At 39.2% G+C, this 26,752-nt stretch overlaps 1 protein-coding gene across 11 annotated transcripts in view; it reads right to left on the bottom strand.

Annotated features, from left to right (window-relative positions):
* The window catches only part of TTC3 (tetratricopeptide repeat domain 3), a 142,835-nt gene that overhangs the window by 107,231 nt on the left and 8,852 nt on the right, over nucleotides 1-26,752 (bottom strand). For 3 of the 11 annotated variants that reach the window (XM_036851189.1, XM_036851195.1, XM_036851193.1), the window contains exons 2-11: nucleotides 23,056-23,210; nucleotides 22,270-22,312; nucleotides 21,796-21,946; nucleotides 21,238-21,325; nucleotides 19,963-20,016; nucleotides 18,728-18,848; nucleotides 16,608-16,693; nucleotides 15,446-15,540; nucleotides 14,269-14,331; nucleotides 2,169-2,223 (exon numbers count right to left, since the gene is read on the bottom strand). In XM_036851189.1, coding sequence (XP_036707084.1) covers nucleotides 2,169-2,223; nucleotides 14,269-14,331; nucleotides 15,446-15,540; nucleotides 16,608-16,693; nucleotides 18,728-18,848; nucleotides 19,963-20,016; nucleotides 21,238-21,325; nucleotides 21,796-21,946; nucleotides 22,270-22,312; nucleotides 23,056-23,199 — 900 coding nt within the window. In that variant the 5' untranslated portion in view covers nucleotides 23,200-23,210. Of the gene's footprint in view, nucleotides 1-2,168; nucleotides 2,224-11,215; nucleotides 11,246-12,635; nucleotides 12,875-14,268; nucleotides 14,332-15,445; nucleotides 15,541-16,607; nucleotides 16,694-18,727; nucleotides 18,849-19,962; nucleotides 20,017-21,237; nucleotides 21,326-21,795; nucleotides 21,947-22,269; nucleotides 22,313-23,055; nucleotides 23,211-25,854; nucleotides 26,086-26,752 lie in introns of those variants that run through there. The other 8 variants (XM_036851199.1, XM_036851198.1, XM_036851194.1 and 5 more) reach the window with 7 other exon arrangements.

The following is a 26,752-nucleotide window of genomic DNA, read 5'->3' as shown; positions in this document are numbered from 1 at the left end:
TAGAACACAAAAAAAAAAAAAAAAAAAAAAAAAGAAAGTTTTAGTATATTTTTTCTAAGTTGATAATAGATTGAAATGGCAAAAGTTATCCCTGGAAAACCAGTATCATGGTCTAGGTTTCAGTATTATGAACTCTATCGTCCATTTGTTCCGTAAATTAATTTATACAGCACCTGCCAAATGATCAGCAGAGGTTATGTTTCAAGTACAACAGCAACTCACGATGAAAATGGCAACAAGCTCATCGCCTTCAAACAGAAGCACAGCCAGGGCTGGATTCTCAATTCAATTTTGTCTTTTACTTGCAATGACACCTTGCAAAAAAGTCACTTTACCCTTCCGGGACTCAATTTCTTCATCTATAACTGAGGCATTTAAAAGTGACTCCAATATTTGGAGGCAGAAGTCCACCTGGAGAATTTTATAATCCCCAGACTCTAATACACTCCTAGGCCAAATAAATCACAATTTGGGGGCTCTAAAATTCTATGATTCTATTCACACTGGCTTATAAACAAATATGTAAACACTTTAAACTCTAAATATTGGTGAGCCAGTTAACTCATTTCAACCCATTCATTCAACTCATTTATTAAATCAACAAATACTGACTATGAGTGTTTGCTATGTGCCAGGCAGGCAGTCCAGATTCAGAAGTGAACCAACCAACCAAAAACACCTGTCCTCAGGGAGCTCACAATGTACTGGAGCACACACAAAAAACAACACAACTTAAACAACATATAGCATATGTTCAATAATGATAAACGCTAAGAGGAAAAAAAAGTAAAGCAAAGAAAAATAGCAAATGTCTAGGAAGGGGCAGGTTTTGCATTTTAGTAATGTGGTCAGGGAAGGTTTCACTGAGAAGAGAACTTTCAGTGAACAGTGAAAGGAAGTAAGAGGGCTAGCTCAGGCTCTGGGGAAAGGCACTCTAATTCTAGGCAGAGGGAAGAGCAAGTACAAACTGGGAGTGGACCTGGCATGTGTAAGGAACAGTGAGGAGGCCAACGGGCCGACAGAGTGGACAAGGGAGACAGCAGCAGGAGTGAGGTCGGAGAAGTAACGGATGTTAAAGACAGGCGGCTGGTCAGATAGATCCTAGTAACAACTTTGATCAAGCGAAAAAACCACACTCATCCACTGCTTTATTATATACCTAAATACTTAGGTATTTGCAGTTCTGTGCCATTAAAACAATACCACAGTGACCAATCTTGTACATCTCACCAGGTGCACATATGCAAGAATGCTTGTGGGGTAAACACCCCTGGAATCAATTATGGCATACGCACATCGTACTGCTCTCCAAGTTGGTTGTGACAAATTCACACCCCACTGGTTTACTGAGAGCTCCTGTTAGTAAACACACTACTGATACTCAGGACTATCGGTCTCTAACTTTTGCTAATCTGAAGGACTCAACATCACATTGTTTTTCACTTGTGGGTGTACACGTGGGTCTGCTTGGAGGCTGTCTGTTAGGCTGTCTCTATTAGGTTTCTATCTCTTTACAGTTTTAATTACTAGGAAACAGAATATACCTTTTTCTATCGCCCACTCAGGTTTCCTCATCTCTGAAATGCTTGTTTATTTCATTGGACTGTTTTCTACTGGGTTTCTTATTTATCTTCGTTCTTTGCATATTCTGAATATAAATCCTATCAGTTATATATGTTCTATATATGACAAACTATCTCCTCCCAAATTATTTCATTCATGGTGTCCTGACATACAGAAATTTTTAAGTTTGAGATAGTCCAATTCATCAGAGTTTTTTCCTTCACTGACCTGTGCATGTATGTTATTTAAGAAATCTTTTCCCAGCTCAAGGCTATAAAGCTAGTCTCCTACGGTTCCTTCTGGGTTTTAAGTCTCATTTTCCACAGCCAGTCCTTAATCCATCCAGAACTTGTGGATGCCGTCACCTCAACCATTAAGGGATGCTCATGATCCCTGGGGGCTGCTTTTTCTCCTCAGACACATGTGGCCCTTACTGCTGGGCTGCATCTCCTCTCTGATCATGGAAATGAAGATTCCCCCGCCACATTCCTGAGCTCTGCATAATTTTATCCAGCATTTTGACATACAGATTTACATTCTGTAAACAGATTTTTCACAAAGTTGTATGGCACTATTTGTCCAATGTAAATAAGAAAGAAACCTACCTTTGTCCAATTGTTCTTCAGAATAATAGCTCTCTTTCCATCACCAAGTGCATTTCTAAAAAAAAAAAAAATACAATATTCAAACTGAAGGCACTATATATTGTATATCTATTTATACTATAATTTTCCATATATAATCTAGTTTTTAATTTTTTTAATCCGCGTAATATATGTCTATTATAGGAAATTTGGAAAATACAGAAAAGTAAAACAAAGGGAAAAAGTCACCCAGAGTCACAATCACAATTACCCAGGAACAGCTATTTTTAATATTCCAGAGCACTTCCTGCACACAACTATTTACATCTTACCTATGCCTAACTTCTTGTTATTCTTTGTATGGTTTTTTTTTGGTACTATTTTTGCATGTCAGCAAGACTTCTGATCTCGGAAAATAAAACTTCCAGATCTTTCACACAACACATCGGCTAAGCTATAGTGGACAGAGCATGAAAGTTGGGATATGAGATGGGGATTAAGTCCAACTCCATCACTGATTCTCACTGGAGCTGTGAAGAAGTTATTAACCTCTCTGGGGCCACCTTCTCCTCTGTACAATGAGGCTAATAACTGTTCTTCCTGTCTTCAGATACTATGCTAAAGCACAGTGCTTTGTAAACTGTCCAGTACTAGGGTCTAACACCCAGCCTCAGTTTCCTGGCTTCGTTACGTTCAATGACCTCCTCCTCTACCCCAGCTCAGCCGCCCCCCACCGCCCTCCCAGGGAACTTGATCGCCACTCAAAACTGTTCAAAGCCCAAAATCACTAATTCAGGCATCCCACTCTTTCCCCTATAACCTAGCTCCTTCTATCTTACTTGTTCAACTGTTCCTACTATCTCCTCAGGGTGCCCAACTCACTGACTTACGCACTTTCTCTTTTTTTTTTAACTTCCTTATTTATCTAGCTTAAGATTCGTTGGTTCATCATTGCATATTCCCATGCATACAACTTGTTTATACTTCTTTGTCCCTATGTTTACATCTTGCTCTATGGCAAAACCCAGCACTGGATCAACCCTGCTTCCTGCTTTCTCCATGACTACATCTAGGGAGCCAAGTACTGCTGGAGAAAATTACACAGCAGAGCACACAGGTAGCGCTACTCCTCAGGATTCCAACAACCCAGAGGGGCCTTCAACATTGTTAACCAATCATTTCAGATCAAATCATTCTCTAACTTTGTAAAATGATCCTTTCAAATCTTACGTCCTTTCCTCAAACTTCCAACTCCCTTTCTCTCAGCAGATGAGCTCTGCTTCTATTTCAATGAGTAAACTAGAGACATCAAAGAGAACTCTCTCCATTGTCTACAACCAAACTTAAAGACAAACCCACATCTGGCCCTGCCTTTTCTCTTTCGCAATAAAAGTGTCTTCTTCTTCCTTATATGGCCAATTTCTCCACTTGTGCCATATAACTATCCATCCTTACAATATCAATTATCCCTCCTCTCACCTGTAAAATTACCCATTCCTTTTCAAGAATCTACCCCATCAATTTTTTTTATTGTGGTAAAATGTACGTAACATACAATTTACCATTTGAACCACTTCAAATGTAAAGTTCAGTGGCATTAAGTACATTCACATTGTTGTGCAACTTCCTATCAACTTTTAATATGCTCAGATCTCTCTCATCTTTAAAAAGCAAATAAAATAATAAATGTCTTAAACCCTAAGCAAACACTGTTGGTAATCTACCCAGCAGCTATGCCCTCCTCTACCTGATTACTAGACTTCCATCCTGAGGGTCTACCTCACTACTACAAGATTTAGAGATAATTCCTAATTAGTTTAAACCAATCATGCCAATCCTACTCTCCTTTCCATTGACAGGTTTAGGGGTAGTTATGTGACCCAGACCTGAAGGGACTTACCACTCTTAAAAAGAGATTACAAAAAAATAAATAAATAAAAAGATTACAAAGAAGAACAAAACTAGGTTAACTTATCCTACCAGATAGCAATACCTACTAAAAGGCCATATATACATTTTTTTTAATAAAAATAAAAAGCTGTCTAAAGACAGATGATCTAACAAACAGAATAGGATACAGAAATCAGAAACAGATCCTTACACATAGTCACCTGATCTATATGACAAAGATGACACTGCAGTGCATGGAGAAAACATACTCTTAAAAAATGGGGCTGGGTCGGCTGCAGGGGGTCTCTTCGGTACCCCTACAACTAGTGCACAGCCTGCTATGTAGAGATGCTCACTGGTTATACGTTCAAAGAATGAGTGAATGGATGAATGAATAAATGTGTCCTCCACATATACATGCCAGAGGCAGAGCAGAGGCAGCAGCACAAAGAGGGTGGGGGGCTGCGAGCAAGTGGAGACGCTAGAAAGGCCTCCTCCTCCTCCCCCTCCCCCTCCTCCTCCTCCTCCTCCTCCATCCATCCATCCACCCACCCACTTCTTGTGCATCTACTACATGCCGGGCACTGTGTTATGGACACAATGTGGACAAGCTGGACACGGCCCTGCCCTCTTGGGGCTGACATTCTAATGGGGAGACAATATGGGAACAAATAACTAAGTGATTTCTAAGCCACATGAAGACTACTGAGGTGGAGAGTGAATTTTCAGGAAGAAGGGTCAGGGCAGGCTTCTAGAAGGTGATATTTGTGCTGCAACTCAAATAAAGGGAGGGAGGGAGCCCTGTGATGCCAGGGAAGAGCGTCCCAGGTAGAGGGGACAGAGAGTGCACAGGGTCTGGGGCCGAAAGGGGGGCAAGCAAGCAGAGGGGAGGGGTGACAGCGGAGGCCACAGAGGTAAAGAGGGGAGGAGGCACGGATAGGAAGGGTTCCTGGGTTGTAGGCCTGAGGGCCTGCGAGGGCTGGAGGTGAGGGCAGAGGCCTGTCGGTCTCCAAGGGCAATGCTGACGGATTCAGGGCAGGAAAGAGAAATAAGAAGGCTGTCTCATCAGAGCTGGCTTTGGAAGCCTCAGGGCCAGAGGCGGTACTGGGGGAGAGGACCAGACCCAGGGGAGGGGGCTCCAGAAAAGCAGCCCAAGCAGCAACGGACGGGCAGGTTTGAGGAGGTGGGTTCACTGTGGTGGGAGCTCAGAGTAGGGGATCCTGGGAAGCAGAATTAGCTGCAGGTAACGCCAGGATTGCAGAGAGGTGAGAAGCGGACTGATCCCCACTCGCAGGGTCTCCGAGGAGCCTGGGGTGGGAGTCGGGGTGTGGGGAGGGCCCTATTCTGGCCTGGTCCCTCAGAGACAGGGCTGCAGTGGGAGCCCCGCTCGCTTGCCCTGGGATAGCAGCCCCACCAAGGCTGGCCCTGACGTGGGGGGCGGTCTTGGGCCCAAGAAAAAAGAAAAAAAGAAAAAGAAGGAAAAAAAATGGGTCTGGGTCAACTGGACGTTCATATGAACCTTGAACCCTACCTCATACAAAATAGAAAAACCAACTCCAAATGAACAACAGATTTAAATACCAAAGTTAAAAAATCAAGCTTTTAGAAGAACAAAGAACATTTTGTAGAGTAGGCAAAGATTATAATCAGAACACAGAAAGTGCTTACCACAAAGGAAAAAATTGATAAATTGTACTATATTAAAATTACTACTTCCACTTGTGAAAAGAAAACATAAAGAGCAAAAAGGCAAGCCACAGAGTATGAGAAGGTATTTGTAATACATATATTTGACCAATGACTCATATCCAGAATTTTTTTAAAAAAAACTCTTACTAATGAATAAGACATTCAACTCAAAAGAAAAAAAAAATAACAAAAGACTGAAGATTCAAACAGGCACTTCACAAAAGAGAATATCTGAGTGGTCAATAAGCATGTGAAAAATGTTCAACTTAAATCTCCTAAATCAACTTAAGGAAATGCAAATTAAAATCACAGCACTGTATCACTACACACCCAGCAGAATGTCTAAATGAAATGACACAAAATAAGAAGTGTTAGTGAAGATGTGGAACTAAAACTCTCATATGCTGCTGGCAGGAGTGTAAAACGATACAACCACGGGTGTGCTTATGTTCAGTGTGCTACAGCTGAACATAAGCACACCCTCCTGTCCCAGCAGTGCCACTCCTTTATTATATACTTAACAGAAATGAAGACATGTGTTCACAATGACACTAAGTCAAGTACTAGAAACTACCCAAATGCCCATCAACAAGAGAATGGATAAAATGTGGTATATTCATGCAATAGATGAACACTTTACAACTACATGCAACAATATGGATCTCAAACACAATGCTGAAAACCAGACATAAAAGAGCACATACCACATGATTCTGCTTATATTGCACAAAAGCAGGCAAAACTAACCTATGGTGTCAGAAGTCAGGACAGGAGTTATCCTGGGGGGAAGTGGGTAGTGACAGAAGGAGGAACAAGGGTGACTTCTGGGTTACTTGGGTTGTGATCTGGGTGCTAGTTATGGTTGTTTGGTTTCTGAAAATTCAACCTATACACTTATGAACTGTACACTTCCCATTGTATGTACTAAGGTTTTAGTTTTGAAGATTACAACAGTCATCCTTCTGCTGGAGGCTGTAATGTCCAGTGTGGTATCTGAATTACAGTAGCCATCCCGCCATCCTGAGGGGGCAGCCTGAGGTCCAAGTCATACAGTGGGGCTGGAAAAAAAAAAACCTAGGTCTTTGATGACATAAACACACAACCTTAGAATCACCATCTTCTGGAACTCTTGAATAAGGTAAGTTTTCTTCACCATTTAAACCAGTTGGATAAGAGACTTCTGCTATTTGCAGCCAAAAACCATCTTAATGCAATGGCAACCCTCTTCTGCTCTTCACTGCCCCTCCCCCAGAGTACCTTTAACAGCTGCCTGTGCTAGCTGGCTCTATTTCCTCACCCCCATTTCTCAACCCACTCCAGCCCAGCGTCTGTTCCAAGCTTCCCACTGACTGCTCTCCCTATGGAAACGAAAAGAGATCCATAGAACTGAATGCAAATTCCAAATGGCTTCTCAGCAACAGGCAGTGCTGGCTACTCTTCCACTTGCTTCCATGACCCCACACTTACTTTCCTCCTACCTCTCCGGCCACCTCGTAGAAGTCTCCCGTGCAGGTTCATCCTTCTCTAATGGGCCACTGTTTGTGTCCCTCAAAGCTCAGTCCTACTTCCTCTTCTAATCTCAACCCTGCCCTCTCTAGACTAGTGGGTCTCAAACCTGGCTGCACATTAGTACTACCTGGGGGGCTTCTAAAAGCCCAATGCCCAATTAATTCAATCAGAACTTGGACTGTAGCCTACAAAACCCTCCTTGGTCTAGCCCCTGACCACCTCACCCCCTCCTTCTCTGTATTCAGACACACTAGTAATTCCATGAACGCAACATGCTGTGCTCGCTTCGGCAGAACATAAACTAAAATTGGAATGCAACGTGCTCCTTCCCACACTGCTGGCCCACTGTCTAGAACACAGGGACTATGTCTGTTTCTGCTCATTTCTAACATACCAGTGTTTAATGTTATTTATTATAATAAACAATACTACAATACCTATAATATATTATATTGCTATTATAATTATAATCACGTTATATTTATTAATATATCAATGTATATTAACATTTTCGTATTTGTGGTATTTGTGGTATTTGACCACATTCGTCTACGAAAGCAAAGTGGGTGGAGTAAATTACGTCGTGTTACTGCTCATCCAAGTCACTGTAGCCCAGGGTCTAAACACTCTGGAGGGCAGGACTGACTTTAGCAGCAGCAATACCCTACACAATACATCTATGAAAACAGGAAAACCCAAGAGATGCAAATGGTTATTCACTCCTGAAGACTGTGTGACACAACAGTAAGTGTACTGAACAGAGGGTAAGAAACAGAGCTCTAGCATAGATGCTCCAATTTATTACATGTTACATGGGAAAGTGTATTTCTCCAGTCCCTAGCCCTATCTAGTTCCTCACATACAATATGTTACACTTTGCCCTAAATTATGTTATGAAAAAACACTTATTTCCCCCTCCTCTAGCTTCCATGTGGATTTGCTGGATTAATCACTAGCGAGCTCTCTCCTCTCCCCAACTCTCACTAACTTTTCCCCGAGGGAATAATAACTTACGGTGGGGGAGAGGCATCAATCATATGGGGCTTAGCCTCTTCTTTTTCTTTCTTTGGGACCTTATCTTAAACAGCAACATAACACCAGATTCCCTTCTCCTCCAAGCTTAAAGTTCACAAGGGCCCTGTTGCCTGGTTCTGTCTGTGACATGGGTAAACTAATAATAAGTCACTTGGCTATCAGACTTAAGGCCCGGTTCTCCAACAACTGTATTAGTAATGGAGGCGAGACTGCATCACCAATTGTCTTCTGCTTCCATCTCTTAGCTAATTCTGGACTTGGGAGGGGAAGGAGATGCCATTAACTGACTCTCTCAAACCACAACATATAAGTATGTAAGAACTTTGAATACCACAAAAGAATTATTTCTCCCCCTATTGTAAATCATCACTTTCAGGGCCTGACCAGACCACAAAGAAGTAACAATATTACTCCCCAAGGTTCTCCATCTTACAATGAAACAACAAAAGCAGGATTCAGATGTAATGTCAGTTACTGTCAAATATGCAGTGACTATTAACCATTGACTGAATAAACACATACATTTTAAATCAAAAGTTAGCGTCTGGAATTAAAATTACATATGCTCTTTCATCCAAGTAAAATAAATTTTTATCAGGAATTTATCCTACATATATATATACTTGCATCTGAGTGTAGAATGTAAGTAAAAGGATATTCCTGTATATAATTTTTAAAACTGGAAATAAGCTATATTCTAATACAAACTAATTCACTGAGTAAAATACTATGCAGCCATGAATAAAAACTAGGATAGATCTCTATATTCACTGATATGCAACAACTCCAAGATTTAAACATTAAAAGAAGCAAGACGTACAACAGGGTGTATAATATGCTCTTACCCATGTTAAAAAAAAAAAAAAAAAGGGACATATACATTACACTGAACCAAACAAAACTGCCTTATTCTGATTTATAAAAGCAACTTCATTTGGTTCAACGTAATAAGTGCTAGTATAGTCATGAAATATCAATATCATGGAAATACACAAGAATCTAAAAGAAAGGAATTAGGGCATGGGTCTCAGCTGGGCAAGAGTTTTCAGCTTATCCTTTAGTAGTACTCAACTTTTTATGATGTGCATTTGTTACTGCTTTTTAAAAAGGGGATGCACCCCAAAGAAGACTGAAAAAATAACTCTTTCCTTCAAAAGCAAATACAGCAGCTTTTAAGCAAAATAAAGAGACCACACAAGGAAAAGAGTGAGGAATAATTCACCAACCAACACGTACACTAAAGCTCCCCACACACACTAAGATTTTTGAAATTCTCACAGAGACATACAATTGACTTGATTTACACCTCAGGCCTCAGAGAAATTCAGAAAAACACACACACATACACACATAATTTAAAGTCTATCCACCTGCTATTAATCACAAGTTGGGAGCTAATAGAAAGGAATATCATACAATAGGTAGATAGTTAAATACCAAAAGGTCAAAGTAAATATCAAGTTTTAAAATTCCATCGTTTGGGGCTTCCCTGGTGGCGCAGTGGTTGAGAGTCTGCCTGCCGACTCAGGGGACACAGGTTCCAGCCCTGGTCTGGGAGGATCCCACATGCCACGGAGCAACTAAGCCCGTGCGCCATAGCTCCTGAGCCTGAGTGCCACATCTGCTGGGGCCTGCGTGCCTGGAGGCCATACTCCGTGGCGGGAGAGGCTACCGCAATGGGAGGCCCGCACATCGCAACGAGGAGTAGCCCCCGCTCGTCGCAACTAGGGAGGGCCCGCGTGCAGCAATGAAGACCCAACGCAGCCAAAAATAAATAAATAAATAAATAAATAATAAAATTCCATCATTTTCCAAAGTAAATTTTTAAAAAAATCCAAGGCTAAGCTTTCGCCTTTTCCAATTACATTTCCCATTACACAATTTATCCCATCCCACCAAAGAATTCAAATTTTCACGAGTCCCACAAGAATGAATTAAACAGTAAGCCTAATCATATACCTTGCGTAATCATTGTAACTACAGACGCTATAGATGCCTGATTGCTTTTTCTAGATTCCCCTCTAATCTGAAAATTTCTAATTACTTCAATTAAAACCATCACTCTAAAATGCCCTCTAATTCTCAAATTATACTTAAAAAGTGAACTTACAGAAGACCAGAATAAAAAGGACATGTCACCCCAGCCAGGCATTCTGGGATACACTGCACACATTCCTCAGCTTGAAGGATTCAGCAGGGAGAAGCAGTGGCAGGAGGGAGCATATTTCCACCCACCCCTCCCTAAGCCCAACCCCATTCCATGTGCTTCCCCAGGGCAACATCTGCTGACCTGGAGGTGCACACCTCTGGAGAGTGGTAAGGGTTCTTTCTGACTGACTCCTGGCCTCCCCTATACCCACCCAAAGGTGGCCAGACTTACAAGTATAGGCTATTACAAGTGGGGCTATTCGGCATTAAAACCTCCACCACTCTCTGACCATTTCTGAGTGAAGCATTTTCCCCACACATACTTCACCTCAGGCTCCCAACCACTGGTCTTAAAATACTTCTATTTCTCTCCTTTCAAGATTACTTTCCACTTATTTTATCCTTAATGTTTGGTGTTTTTTTCTTTTTTTCATCTTATGTACATTTTAAATTACACTTTGTGTTACTTTTTTATCAAATATACATAAAAGTACAGAGAATAACATTAACATAACCAACACCCATGTACCGGCTTAGCAAGACCTTAACGTTTTGTTTTGCCGTATTTACTTCAGATCTTTTTGCAGAGGTCTGTTACAGCTGACACTCACTGTGAACCATCCTTCCCAGCTCCAGTCCTTTTCCCTCCCTAGAGCCTCCCTCCCCAGAGACAGCCACTCCCCTGGTGTTTAACATGCCCATGCACTTTAAAAACATTGTTAATACATACTATGTATTAATTACGGATATGCATATCATTTTGCACATTTTAAAACATCATATAAATAGCATCATACCGTACAAATCATTCTGCAACTTGCTTTTTCACTCAACATTGCATTCATTTTAACTGCTGCACAGAATTCCATTGTATGAATATACCATAATTCATTTTATCCATTCCCCTATTGATGGACTTTTAGGTTGTTTCCATTTCTTTACTCTTAAAAACCACGCTCTAATGAAGGCTCGTACACATCTTCTTGGGTAGCCCAGAAGCGGGCGGCAGAGTATGCACATCTTCACCTTGCCAAATGGCTCTCCACAGTGATTGCACCAATTTACACTTTTCTCCAGCCGAGTATGAAAGTTTCCTTTGTTCCACATCCTCTCAAACACTTGGTGTTATGAGGTTTTTAAATTTTTGCCAATCTGATGGGTACGAAAGAGAGACTCACAGTTTTTAATCTGCACACCCTGTAAGGATAATCATGTTTATTGACTATTTAGACCATTATTTTAATTTTTAATTTTTTTCAACTTTCACATTGCCGTTTGATTCTATCATCACCTTATGGTGATTAATAGTAGAGACCCTGCATCCAGGCTGCCTGCGTTCAAATTCTGGCTCCATCACACCCACCTAGTGTCTGAGGACACTGCTTGACCTCCCCAGGTCTCAGGTTCCTCATCTACAATGACACAGCAGCACCTACCTCACGGGGTTGTGAGGGTTTTATGAGTCAATACACGCAGAATGCTCAGAACAGTGTCAGGGAGGTCGGATGCTTTACCCTCAGCTGTGCCTACAGCTGCTCAGCCAGATTCCCATAACGGACCTACCAACCCTCAGATGTGAGAGCTTCAAAACATCTCAATCTTGGTAACCCAGCTAAATGGCATGGGTCCTCCTGAGTCAATGGCACATCTGAATCACTGGCAACATGTTCTTCTCTGAAGTCGTATCAACTACTCACTTGATCAGGAGTTATGTGTATTGCAGGTTCAGAAAACATTATCCCTACATTACTGAGCAAGTCATATAAACAATGAATGAGGTGGAAAACAACAGTAAAACCAATGTGGCATAATGCTTCTGACATTAAATAAGCATCCAGCACATATTGGTGATTGCCTACTAAGGAAATGCTGCTGACCTGCCTCTAAAGAAAACTTCATTGGTGTTGAATCACAAACCTAGACCGGCAGGAAGGAGGTACAAGGATGGATGCACAACCCTGCTCTTGACCTGGACCTCACCAGGCTACCTGGCTTCTGTACTTCTACTTTGATGCACCTCCTTTACAGCAGAGTTTTAGCAGGATCCTGCTTGAGTGTCTAGCATTCAACACTCATGAAAGAGGGCAGAAACCCCTGGTTTGCCTCTCAGCTACCGGCGATCCCCTATGCAGAGGGGATGACCTTCCACCCAATCAAGGTTTCAGACAGGCGCCTCGATTTTCACAAGAGGCTAGCCAAGTTGCCCAACCTATTCACCTTGAAAGCATACAGATTGACCTTCAAACAGCACAGGATATCTGCAATTCTGGACCTAGCCAGAGGCAATAATCTAAAGACATTTGCAGCTCATTTCTTGTCAGAACCAGTTGAGGACAGTGGTATTGACGGAAGACTGTGTCAAGCCCATCCATTCCTCTAAGACTAGATAGCCTCGGTTTATCCACGGCTTAAGCCATCTAAAAGCTGCATAACGTTAATACAGCGGTATTCTCCGAGGTGGTGATTTTATTTTCTTCTTTTTAAACTCTTGTATTTTCCAAATTTTCTACCATGAGAAAGTGTTCTGTTTATAATAAAAGAAAAACATACAGGTTATTTTTAAAAGCTTCATACTTCGAATATACTATAGTCCCCACTCCCACCTCCCAACGTAAGTGCTTTCCCTGAAAAACAACTGATATCATATTCTCTGCTTTCATGAGAAAACTTAATGAAAAAAATTATTGATGAAACCCAAAACTGTACTCTCAGGGAGTTTTTTCCTTTGAACAGGAATGTTGCTGAGGTTCTTCTCTACTCCACCACTCAGTTCATATTACTTCTAAGCCATATAAGAAACTTCTTCCAGAACTAAACACCAGGAAAACAGTTTCACCTGAGCAACTGGTGTCCTCTTTCTTCATGGTCAGTGAGAATTATGTAACTTGTCGGGTATTCTCTTTTTATTTTGGGCAACAGAAAGGTCAGATGCAAATATGAATTATAACCAATCACTAAGCAGGACCTTATGCCTATGCAGCTTTATTCTAAGGATCCCAGGCTCCAACTTGGTTTTTTAGTTTGTTTTGTTTGTTTTTAATATTTTTATACTGAGTGGATGTATTCTTGAAGCAACCCGAAACCCTTCTTACAATAAGGTAGGACACAGTTAAATATAACTGTTGTCTACACTGCTCAACATTAATGTTTAATATTTAAGTCCTAAAAATTTTAAACTGAGACAATAAAATCATGGTGCAGTGTCAACAATCTTTCTCAACTAATAAATAAAAGCTTAGGTGAACATGAGGAACTAAGAATTATGATTTCACTCCCAGAGTTAAACCATTAAATTTCTTTTCCTTCACTTATGAAGGATATTTACTTAATTTTTTCATACCAAGATAGAGGAAACAAATACAGCAAAAATTCTTCCAGAACTATACAGATTAGTTAATAGAGCAAAAGAAGGTAATATAAGTGTTATAAACACAGACTCTGACATCATCAGATAAGATCTGTGTTCAAATCTTGGCATCACTGCATCATAGCTTGAAAAAAAAATGGGGCAGGGTAGAACCAAATTCACAATTACTAATTACTAATGGTGTGAGTTTGCCCAAATGTAAAATGTGGAGAATAATTATCTATTAAATGTGTTGTGAGAATTAAATAACCTATATGAAGTGCTTAAAATAATGCATAGCATGTTTATCCACTCAATCAGAATAGCTGTTTCTGTCACTGTTGTTTTTATATATAAAGCCTAAAGAGCTCTCTTCTAAGCATTTAAGTATTTCTGCCGAAGAACTACTGAAGGATTTTCTTGCGTAACTGCAAAACAGAAATACTTCTCAAAGATAGGTATTTAGCCTAACAATTCAGTGATTAGGCGCTTTAACCAACTTACCTAAATTGTCCAGTGCGAAGAAAACAAAGAGCTCGGTTACCATAAAGAAGGTGATTTTCAGGTCTTTAAAAGAAAGAATGTTTCTTCAGTAAAGAACATTACATACAGAACAAACAACACAGAAATCATAAGGCATGAAATAATTTTCAAAAACTTTACATCTGTGTGGCAGAGCAGAAAGAATATAGTTCTTGTTCCTTCACTACCTGAGTAACTTGTTCAAACCAACTTAAACTTCCCTGTATTCAAAATGAAGATTAAAAAGTTCTACTTTTTCTGCCTAGCTCATAGGGCTGCTGCAAGGATCAAATGAGACATATTAAAAAACTAGCAAACTACAAGTATGCTGTAACTGTAGAGAACAGAATACTTATGTAAGTCAGAACTGTACCACCTTCACAAAGAACTCAAATAAAGGAAGCCTGTAAATTACAACAGTAATTTAAATAGCTTCATTTCAAGTTTTGTCCTCTTTGGTTTTATCTTACTGTTCCTCTACCTCTTCCTAGAAGAACAGAGCAGCAGGCTTTCAGATGTGGTGTGCTACCTGGATTCACTCATTCCCTGTGGAGACGGGTAAGACAGGAAAGAGAGCAGCTGTCTACAGCTCACCCTCCTAAGGCTGCTACAGTACTAAGTGGGCCAGCTAAGATGTCAGTAAGAGCCAGGTGAGGCACACTTGCAGGAATGCTACAGAATTCTAGCAGCTGAGCAAACAGAAGACGAGGTAGAGAAAACACATGCATTCTCTCAACAATTCCAACTACTACCCTTTAAAAATTCCCTCACAGAAAGCACAAATCCCTGAATGGGTGACATCTTAAGTACTAGTAACTAACCCTTTGTTATCAGTTAATAATTTGGAAGGAATTAGTTGAAGGGAAAACAAGACCAAGAATGAACAGATGACTCTGTACTGGAAAGCTTGGGAAAAAAGTGGGGCAGGGTAGAAGCAAATTTACAATTTCGTCTGACTCGCTTGGGTTATACAACTTGATTAGTAAGTTCATCTACTCAGGTCATCTCATGCTTCTAATACCTACGGGTGAGAAAATATATTCTGCATAGCAAATTGATGATACTCTCCAATTCCTCATCTTGCGTTTCTTTCTAATGACTAGCATTCAAACTTGATCTGCCACATAAAAAGGGTCTCATTGTTCTATTTTGCTCTTACCTACATTCAATGGCTCTGGTGTAATAGATAATAGCTATATCGAATCTTTCTTTGGAAAACTCTTCATTTCCTTTCATTTTCATTAGTTCTCCTTGCTGAGAAATCAAGGTAAAAGAAGACCCATCAATTAAATGCAAAGAGAATCAGGAACCCCAATATTTAGGAAAAATGGTTCTGGGTTTCTATCTCAGATATCAGAAATAACCTGGGGGATTACTTAGGTAGAAAATGAGAATTCAATACCCAACATTTTGGAATATACATTTAAAGAAACCTGTCTGCCTCTAATGACTCGACGCTAACTTTGATAAAGGGATATTAAAAAGTAAACAAAGCCATCACATTATGAATAACACTAACAATTTACCCCTTGTGTACCGTATTTGGCAGGCCCACTTTTAAACAGACCTTGATATGCCTGCATATGCAGAAAAGAAATAAGATCCAAGTAGAATTTTAATTTTAGGTTAGAAAATGTGATGTTATTCAACAAACCTGAGCGCTTAAAAAATAATATATAAATCAATAACATATAGGCATTGTTGATTAGACTAACTGCCCCCCCCCAAAAAATGAGGTGACCTATAGCAAGGATGAAATAAAAACAAAAAAAAAAAACCAACAACAAAAAATGAAATCAAAGATGCTACAGATATAACTAAAACTTTTCACCTCAAACCTTCACATTTTCAAAATAAACAAATTAACTATTATTTACTGGATTATATCAATGGCTTTAGCTAGAGAATTAAATAGAATATTAAATATTTTCCTACGTCCCTTTTTAAAAATTTAGTTAAAATCATATTTCCTATGAGCGAATTGTATGGCATGTGAATTACACGTCAATAAAGCTGGTGGCAAAGAAAAATCATATTCCCTCAACTAATTAAAAGCCTTTTAATTTAAAAAAAATCAAATTTCTATTTTCAATTAACTCTTAAAATCTATAACATTAGAAAATTCTGATCAAGATGGCTTCCTCTTCCAAAATAAATATTCCAATCAAAATTTATTAAAAATTTCCCTCAAATATGTTATCAAATTTTATAGTAGTTCCTTGTGTACTGACAGCAGTTTTACTGAACTTTCCTCTGAGTGTTAATAAAAGTTCTAACAAGCAAATCTTAAAATATACTTACAAGTAAATATTTATTCTCACCTCTAGACACTCCGCACAACTTTGAGTTTTAAATTCTTCAAGCAAATTGCAGTTTTCTGTTACAACTTTAGTAATGTGATACTTGTCTAAATTTTATTTTTAGGAGAGAGTGAGAGAACATTTGTTTAAAAAAAACAAATTCGTATTGTTAATGTTCTAATTCTTAGGCTACGTAGGTTGAGTATGTAAAGTTCAAGATGTTATACTTTCTAAATAATGTTTCTTATAATCTTTTACATGTATCAATAATATATTTTTAATAAACAGCTGATAAAATGTTTCAGAGAACATTAGATTCATTGCGTGCTAAGAATCTAATCTGTTTTATTTCTAGCATTTAAAAATCTTGTTTATTATTACTCTAGTTCTAATTGTGGTTAACAGTGCTCTGTCATAACACATTCCAAATAGGCCTCATAATTACTCAAGTCAATTCAACAAACATTATTGAGCTATGGTGTACCTGGCACAAAGTTTAACTAAAATTTCTGAAAACAAAAACCTGAGAAACTACTTTCTAAAATGTGTTTAATATAAAAAAAAATGAAGAATTTAAAATGTCTTAATTCAACATTTTGACTCTCATGAATGTTAAAATTTGACATTTTTTGAAATATTATTCTCATAAAAATTTAATAAACTAATTAAAATGCAGTAGGTAATAACCAAAATTTATGTTAAAAGTTTATCAGACCTCAATTTTCTGTATTTTAAGCTGTTCTATAAAAAAGATTTTAAGTGGTAAATAATAATTTTATTGCAACAAAACTATAGTTACGCTTCTAGCCAAACATATTCATTTCCAAGGCAAAAGCAGTATCTAAAATTTAAGATTGAAGAAAGAATTTTGGAAGGTGACCAAATAAAGTAAACTAATACTAAAGGGACAGAATAAGATTATAGAACAAAAACCCGGACTTTGAGATCAGAGAGACCTGACTTCTCATCTAGGTTCTACTACTTAATAGACTAAAGAAATATCATTTAACCTCTCAAAGTTTGCTCATTTCTAAAATAGGATCACAGCATCTACCTGGCAGAACTATTATAAAAAGAGAGAACAGAGAGAGAGAGTCAGAAACGAGCCCAAATTGGTGCCCAGTACATGATACTGGTCCTTTACTTCCACCATAAAATCTAGGCTATAATTAAAGGCTCCCAAAACAACGAAGAGAACAACCTCTATCAACGTAATACAGCCCACCGTCCAATAAACATCAGGAAAACCTGTCTTGGGGCTTCCCTGGTGGCACAGTGCTTAAGAATCCACCTGCCAATGCAGGGGACACAGGATCGAGCCCTGGTCCAAGAAGATCCCACATGCTGCGGAGCAACTAACCCCATGCGCCACAACTACTGAGCCCATGTGCCACAACTACTGAAGCCCGCATGCCTAGAGCCCATGCTCTGCAACAAGAAGCCACCATAATGAGAAGTCTGCACACCACAACAAAAAGTAGCCCCTCTCCCCACAACTAACCAACACAGCCAAAAATAAGTAAATAAATTTATTTTTAAAAAAAAAAGAAAAATCTGTCTTCATATTTAAGCTTAATTTCTCTCTAACACTCAGGTCAAGAGTACAAAATGTGCCCTCTACTCAAAATGGCAAATGGAAATGGCAAATTATCAGTCATTATCAACTAAAGAGCCAAATACTTTCTGTTTCAAGATCCCTATAAAAACAGTTCTAACATTCAAATATTTTAGAGAAAAATATTTCACAAGGTAAAAAATATATAAGGCAGCTTCATCATATATAAGAATAACAAATTCATCACAGAAAATGAAAATTATAATCTTAGCTCAGTTACTTCTCTTATGAATGAGAATACATGAGCCCCAGTGTGGTCTCTTTGGGTATTATATATTAATAATTTATGGCATCCATTTGCTAGGATGTTTAAAAAGTATTAACATCACAGATATCATCATGACAAGAAATACAGAATATAATTAACTACAGGGTTAAAGTTCTCTTATTCAGGCTTTTACTCATAAGAGAAAAACATTTTTTAAAATCCTAAGATAAACAAGAAATCAGAGCTACACGTTCTATTTTCCAAAATAATACCTTTATAAAACTGAGTCAAGTAACAATTTAAAGCATTTATACTTACATTCAGTAAAGAAAATACTTAACATAGGCCAACAATTGTCAACTGCTCCTAACCTAGGTAAAATTGTTACATCGCCTGTGTATTTCACCCAATTCAAAGCTTCTTCCATTGCCAAGATTTTCTGTTTCAAAAAGAGGGATGAAAAATGTGATTTGTGTATTAATTGTAAGTTTACATGTGGCATTATAAATTTATCTTATATAGTATTTCAGATTCTTATTACAAAACTTGTACAACCTCATGTTTTCATTACTATAGCATGTAACCTAGAATAGCTAGACCCCAACACACAAGTTAACAGAGACCACAGACTCACATATGTTATATCTTCAGGTAACCTCAGGCCACCCTCAGAGCCCAGGATGCTGCTGCAATGATTAAAGACCTGGAAGTTGAGGTCTACAACCTGGCCAGGGGCTGCCCTAGGTAGCAGGAGAGTACAGTAACACAAGGTGAATAGGGGTCTCAGATCTCATCTAAACTAGGACTTCCATCCTTACCTTAAGATTAGCGGTATCTATTAAGGTTCACTAAAGGGACTATGTACTTTAAATGGTCTGTGGCAAAGAGAAAAATAAGCATATAGGCAACAAGAGGAGGGCATGGTTGGGCAAATGAGCACTCAGTGCAATGACCTTCACGAAGGGTCCAGAGTTCACAGAAGTATAATTCATACTTCTCGTGTCGGAAAAGATTTCAGAAATTAAATAATGAAGTCATCAACGCTGGTGTCAACATGTTAAGGGAAACATGTACATGTTTATGTCACCAGTAGCATTAAAAATTGGTTTATTGGGAATTTCCTGGCAGTCCAGTGGTTAGGACTCTGTGCTCTTACTGCTGAGGGCCCAGGTTCAATACCTGGTCAGGGAGCTAAGATCCTACAATGTATCTGGAGATCATCTAGTAATTGTGTATCAAAAAATGTTCACACCAGGGGCCTAATAATTTCATTTGGGAGAGAACATATGCCAGGTAAATAATCTGAAAGAGAAAAAACAATCAACTTGTAAGGAGGCTCAAAATTACACTACATATATGGGGAAAAAAATGATAATAATGCAAACTCCCCAAACAAGGAGATTGCTTAGGCAAAATATAGAAATCAGTACTACTAAATGTTACCTATAAAATGTTGACTCTGTGGGCCTAGTATTGATACAGGGGGCAATGAGAAGTGAGAAAACTGCCACTTATTCAAAGTGGTTGTATCGTATTCCCATGTTAACACTTACATTTTCTATTTTATAACCAATTCTCAATAAGCCTCCAATAAAGAATGAATCATTCTGCAAAACAGAAAAGACAAAACATTTTTTTCCTTATTCGGCCAATCATACTTTAATTTTCTAATGGGAAAAAAAAATTCTACATTTTAGGAATACTACTGTTATGTACATAGTAGTCCACTTTCTACAGCACTTTCATGCGCAATTTACCTCTTAAGGACCCTAAAACAAGTCAGAAATAGTCTTACACAGGGTTCTAATAATAAAATGATTTAGTTTAACTTTTAGATGTATGGATTTTAAACTTTTAGAGGTATGGTTCATTACACCTACATTTTTTAATAAAATTACACTGGCTGGGCTTCCCTGGTGGCGCAGTGGTTGGGAGTCCACCTGCCAATGCGAGGGACACAGGTTCGAACCCTGGTCAGGGAGGATCCCACATGCCGCGGAGCTGCTGAGCCCGTGTGCCACAACTGCTGAGCCTCCGCTCTGGAGCCCGCGAGCCACAACTGCTGAAGCCCGTGTGCCACAACTACTGAGCCCGTGCTCCGCAACAAGAGAAGCCACTGAAATGAGAAGCCCGCGCACCGCAACGAAGAGTAGCCCCCGCTCTCCACAACCAGAGAAAGCCCGCACGCAGCAACGAAAACCCAACGCAGCCAAAAATAAATAAATAAAATTTTAAAAAAATTACACTGGCTGATATAAGTTGCTGCAGAGGATTAATCTGCAGGAAATAAATATCAGAATGCCCTTTCTAAATTTAAGTTTGCAATCAGAATTATCAAGAAAAACACTTGGCTCCATAACCAACTGAAATGAGAAAAATTATTAAATGGCTTTCAAGGGGAAAAAAACCCTCAGTGTAGTACAGGGACACCTCCTCAAATCTGACATGATAAAGTTTACCCCAAAGAAAAAATATTTGTTGTGGTGGTGCTAACAGTGGCATGATTTTACGTTACAAGATAGAACCCATCACTTTTAGAACCTGCGGCAAAGGTTTCTGTGAACCAGGTGCACACTTCCATTTGTGACAAATTCTAATGTCTATTTGTTAACGACAAGGAGCAGGCCTGGTTCTCATCATGTCATGTCAGAACCATGAAAACAGCCATCTACCTGATCTCTCAAATACACAGCACAAACTCATGGATAGCAGAACAAGCTCAGGTTAACCATTACCCGTTAGCCACTATAAATTAGTAACATGGGCCTAATACCATATAAATATCTATATTCTTGAAATGCGGGAGAGGAACACATTCTATCACTTACCGCAGCTTTCTTTGCCAAATCCACAATATCTTCCATCAACTCAAGATGTTGTAATTTCTTCAAACTTATCTCAGAAGCATGAGAACTGCTTAAAGATAAATTTATTTTTTAAAAGATTAGGGTCTCATATATAAAATTCATTGAATCTTACACACAACTATATGCTATACCTCAATTTAAACTATTTGAATAAAATTAAGTTCTGTTACTTCACTCTAGGTAATAATAAGTTGTTTATTAGGTAGACAAAATACTACACTTTTTTCTTTCTTCTGTACTATAATACTGGTATTTATAAACAAGCATATTAATTTTTCCTTATTCAGCTTCAAATCTACCATCTAACGCTCTTCAGAGTTTCATTCATTATAATGTTACCATGATTATTCATTCATATCCAAATCCCAAGTATTAACTTTTTCCACTCCATTAAACAAAAGTAGAGTTGAACAGTATACAAGAATGAGACATAAGCCTTCCATTGCACTTGGCATTCCTCAGTACTGGGCAACACACTCTCACTGTTCATACAAAATGGGTTAATAAGCAGTAACTTACTTCGCCTCCACACAGGGGTGCAACCGTGATATTACAGAACTGTGTTGACGTTGAAACAGAAGTGGCCAGAAGACGTGTATTTTAATGGCATCACAGTAATCTTGCAGGATAGAAACAGGTTTACTACACCACATAGTGCAGATGTCAAACTCTTAATTAAAAAGAAAAAGTTTTATATTAATATCTTGTGCCTCATTTTGGAATGAATCGACACTGTTAAGGGAAAAGACAAAAATGGATATGGAAAGGTAAGAAATGAATGGATGAAATATTCTAACCTGTCAGATGTTAAGAATATCTAAGTGTTAGCTAAAACTCTATTTTAACAAAGAAAGGTTTTTTAATTTCTAGTGAAAAAGAATAATAAAGAATAAACTTTGTAAAGATATATAAGTCTGTTATGTTGATGTGAATGCATGAACCTCCCTTGATAACTGTTTCAACAAATTAAAATTAAAATACCAAAGTACTCACCCAAGTTTCCCTCACTTTGGGTATAATCTTTATACTGTCTACCCTGAAAAAGAAAAAAATTCTTTTGACTTGTATCTGGTAAATGCAAAAGTAACAGTCCTTGATTTTTAATGTAAGGGTTATCAATACTAAACTAAAAACTTACAGTACGTTTACTTTTACACTTTGAATACAGCATCTTCAACCAATGAGTCTTTTGGCCTTTTCAGTGTTTCCCCCAGTCCGTTCTATGGCTCTCCCTGAGAGCCTTTAGTCTCATCTCCAGTCAGAAAACAAGCTTTCACCAGCACTGCACATTCTCCTTGTTGAGGCACTGCTTACTTTTCCGTCTGAAATGACCTCTTCAAAACCCATACACATCTCCCTATCAAATCTCGTGTAGCACAAAAATGTCTTTACTCAGATAGCTCTATATCACAAAACCTTCAAGAAGTAAATCTTAAAGGTTCTCATAAGAAGGAAAAAAAATGTGTAACTATGTATGGTGATGGACGTTAACTAAACTTATTGTGTTGATCTCATGATATATACATATACTGAATCCTTATGTTGTACATCTGAAACTAATGTCATATGTCTATTATACCTCAATTTTAAAAAAAAAGAAAACTTTAAGAATACATACTGTTAAAAACAAAAAGTTAAGGGGATTTCCCTGGCGGTCCAGTAGTTAAGACTGCACTTCCACTGCAGAGGGCACGGGTTTGATCCCCTGGTCAGGAAACTAAGATCCCGCATGCCACGCGGTGCAGTCAAAAAAAAAAAAAGGTTAAGAAATCTACTTACCACCCCGTCACAGTAAAGTTGAGTCACACGAACATAATCATTGGACATAAATTCGGAGGCAAAGACACAATCATCCACATAAGGGCACTCTTCTAACAAGGCATAATCTGCTACAGTGAAATTTCCCAGGGCAAAATCGTCCATGGTGCACCATCCTAAGGACACAACAAAACCCAAATCAATAATTAAATCATTTGAGATGATATGAGAAGCAGTTTTCCTAGCTTCTATGGTATATCTGAAAAATACTTGGAACTTACGCCCCAAGTGACCAAGTTCTCCAATGAGAACACTGAGCTCTGGAAGATTCTCATCCTCATTCGCTAGTCTTTCCCCTTGACTCTCCTCGAGTATCAGTTTAATCTATTTCTTCTATTTTGTCAGGTTCAAAGAATCACCATCTCTGCCCTGAATTTAACTGTTTACATGTCTCCTTTAGATGGAAGATAAGTAAGGGCATCTTATTCATCTTTGTATGTGCCTAGATGAATGAACAAAAGACATCTTTCCACTGCTGCCCTTTTACCCCAACTGCTTTTACTGCCTCTGTGAAATATGCTGTTTTATCATACAGAAACTCTGCCACATTCTCAACCTCCTGGCTGGAACTAAATCCTGACTCCACTGAGAAAACGGTTTCCTCTCAGCTGTTCATATTCTCCTATCCATGCCTCAGTGTGTGTGTCTGTCCCGGGCAAAGGGGCAGAGCTGAAGTGGTACAGGGAGAGTATGCAGCCTCCTCACCCCTCACAGCCGCATCCAGACCTGCCATCCTCCCAGCAATCGCTGCTCCTAATGCTCTCACAACAACTACAGCACACGATCGGCGCTGCTAGGCTGCAGCAGCAGCAACGCCCCTTACATTATCAGCGACCATGCTCTTAAAGCCAAGTACTTCAGTGGGGGGAAGGGGAATTAGGGCTAGAGTTTCAGACTAAAGTGTGTTCCCCTGAAGAAAGTTCAATAACAAAAATGTATAGCTATCAGTGAATAGCTACAAAACCTAAATATCACTGGAAAATGCAGCATTTTATTACTTGTAACTCTTGCCCAAGTAGTGGCTTTCTTTTCCTATCATCACCAGCACCACCATTAACACCATTTTTTATACCTGTTCACTTCACCACTATTATCCCACTACGGTTATGATAAACCAAGTTTCTTTTTTCCTAAGCAAGACCACCATCAGTCCTTGGAAAACACATCTGTTTCTTTAAGTAATCCTTCTTCTTATGGCCAATCTGCTGTACAACAACCTCACAATATCAGAAGTGAAGACCAATGACCACCTTCCTAGCAAACTGCCGGTACCATTTGTCCTATGTTGTACCAGGCGTTTTACGCGTACCATCTCACTGATCCTCACAGCAATTCTTCGCAGGCCCAATTATTATCATGGTCACTGTACAGATGGAAAACATGCATAGCAAAACTAAGTAATTTGCTCAAGGTCACCAAGCTAGGCAGGATTCAAACCTAGGTCTTCTGATTCCACAGTTTCCTCTCAAACACTGTATTTCACTAGATCTACGTTTCGTTGTCACTGCCGCCTAGCTGCCTCCTGGCTGTTGTCACGTTTAAGAACACGGGCAACTAGTTCACAGTGTTCCCCTCTTTCCTCCAATCATCGTTCCAGCCACACCAACGTCCGTGTGGACAACCCTTCAGGACTCTAGCCTTGCAGTGCAACCACCTTCTCAACTAAAATGAAATTCGCGGCCCACCTCACCTAGGCTCTTCCTTCACAAGGCCACACCTTGGACCACTGCCCAGGTCTAAACCAGTTTTTAAATCTTTAACTCTGATTAGCTCCTCTCTAACCACACCCAGGAATCATTACGACTTACGTCTCCCCTATCTCCTACCACATTCTTCAACCTCATCAAGAATTCTTCCTTTTCTGCCATTCAAATCCTCCATTCTCGTTTATTTTCACTTTCCTAATATTGGGTTTCCACTTCCACCATTTAAGGGAAGCTGCTTCAGTAAAGCCGTTAGTGACCTTTTCCAGTAGACCGGATTATCTACAATGTCCGGAACCTGACCTGTTCTAGATGAACAATACTTCCAGAGTTTAGAGAATTTAACTCCAAAAGTAAACAATGATTGGAAAAAATAAAAAGACATTTTAGCACCCAAAGTATGGCACATAATATGGGACATATGCTATTCTGGGAAATATATACACTTTTAAACTCATTTGTCTTGCAAATGTTTTTTGTATATAAATACAGAAAGAGCCAAGAACGGTCTGTCACAGCCCACACATCACCATCGTGGCATCAGTTACAATACAATTAACGTGCTCATACCTGGCAGACTGAGCCACTGTGACACCATGCTGGTCAGTCACAGCCTGGCATATCTCACTGATACCATGCCCTACACCAACTGTACCGTAATTACGACATTGGTGTCACTTTTATTTTCTGTTTTGTTTTAACCAGAGAGGCGATGCGGCATAGTGGTTAAGAGCATGGACTCTGGAACCAGACTGCCTGTCCTTGAATCCTGGCTCTCCCATTTCCTGAGTGTGTGATCTTGGACAAGTTACTTAACCTCTGTAGGCTTCAGTTTCCTCACTGAATCAAACGAGGACAGCAACCCTACCTATCTGATTAATCCACTAACTCATTCAAAGTGCTTTTAATAGCACACAGTGTATAGGAAACACTACAAATATCAGCTATCATTAACATATTAGATAAATGTTTTTTTAATCCGCTATTTGGATGCCTCTAACTAAATGGTCTCCCTTAATTGCTAATTCCAAAGAGCACTTTTCAGCTTACAACTTACTTGACGCTGTTGACCACTTCCTCCTTCTCAGAACTCTTCATTTGGACTCCAAAGACCATCTTCTCCTGGTTCTCCTCCTATTCTTCTGGCTGCTCTTCCTCAGTCTCCATGGGCTCTTCTTCTCCATTCCCCGCCACCCAAATGTCAACTCTCTTTTCTTCTCACGCTCACTCTCTCCTTGGGTGACCTTATCCACCATACCCATGGCTTAAAACAGCACTTTCTGAACTTCCATCATTTGCATAGCTTCACCACAATTTTTGCCATTTCCACAGATCCCATGTATTTTATTTACTTAATACTCTCTTCTTTTTGGGCTCACTTGGCCTAAGTGATAATATCCATGATATTATAGGTTTGAAATACAGCTTACGTTTTTCAGACACGTTAAATTCCTAACTATTAAAATTTTTTTATCTGTGTACTACTTTAAATTACCTCATACTCACTGTAGCAAACCACGGCTGACATGTCCAAATGCTGAAGACTCTCAAATCTCTCCAGGCTGGGTTGCAGCTCATGACTTCTAGACCCTCCCTGTCGACTGCTACTGGGTCTTAACCAAGATGTCCCGCAAGCCTCTCAGATTCAGTAAGTTCAAAAACAAACTTATCTTTTTCCTCAAGAACAAATGAAACCAAGTTCTTTCCTCTTTCTGTATGTTACCAGTTAATTGCTCTACATGCCACCTGGTTACCCAAACCAGAAATCTGGAGGTCAATCTAGACTCCCCCAGTCTCCTTCAACATTCCTAACCAAACTGACCATGAAGTCCTGTCCTTTCGACTCCTCTAAGGAATCCAAAATTACCACATACACCTCTTCATGGCCACTGCCTATGCCTTGGTTGTAGCTCCATCTTTTCTCCTCTGAACTACTTAAACAAGCAGTCTCCTAA

The sequence above is a fragment of the Balaenoptera musculus genome, chromosome 4 (genome assembly GCF_009873245.2).
Source record: "Balaenoptera musculus isolate JJ_BM4_2016_0621 chromosome 4, mBalMus1.pri.v3, whole genome shotgun sequence".
NCBI lineage: Eukaryota > Metazoa > Chordata > Mammalia > Artiodactyla > Balaenopteridae > Balaenoptera > Balaenoptera musculus.
This window is presented reverse-complemented; position numbering and strand designations above follow the sequence as displayed.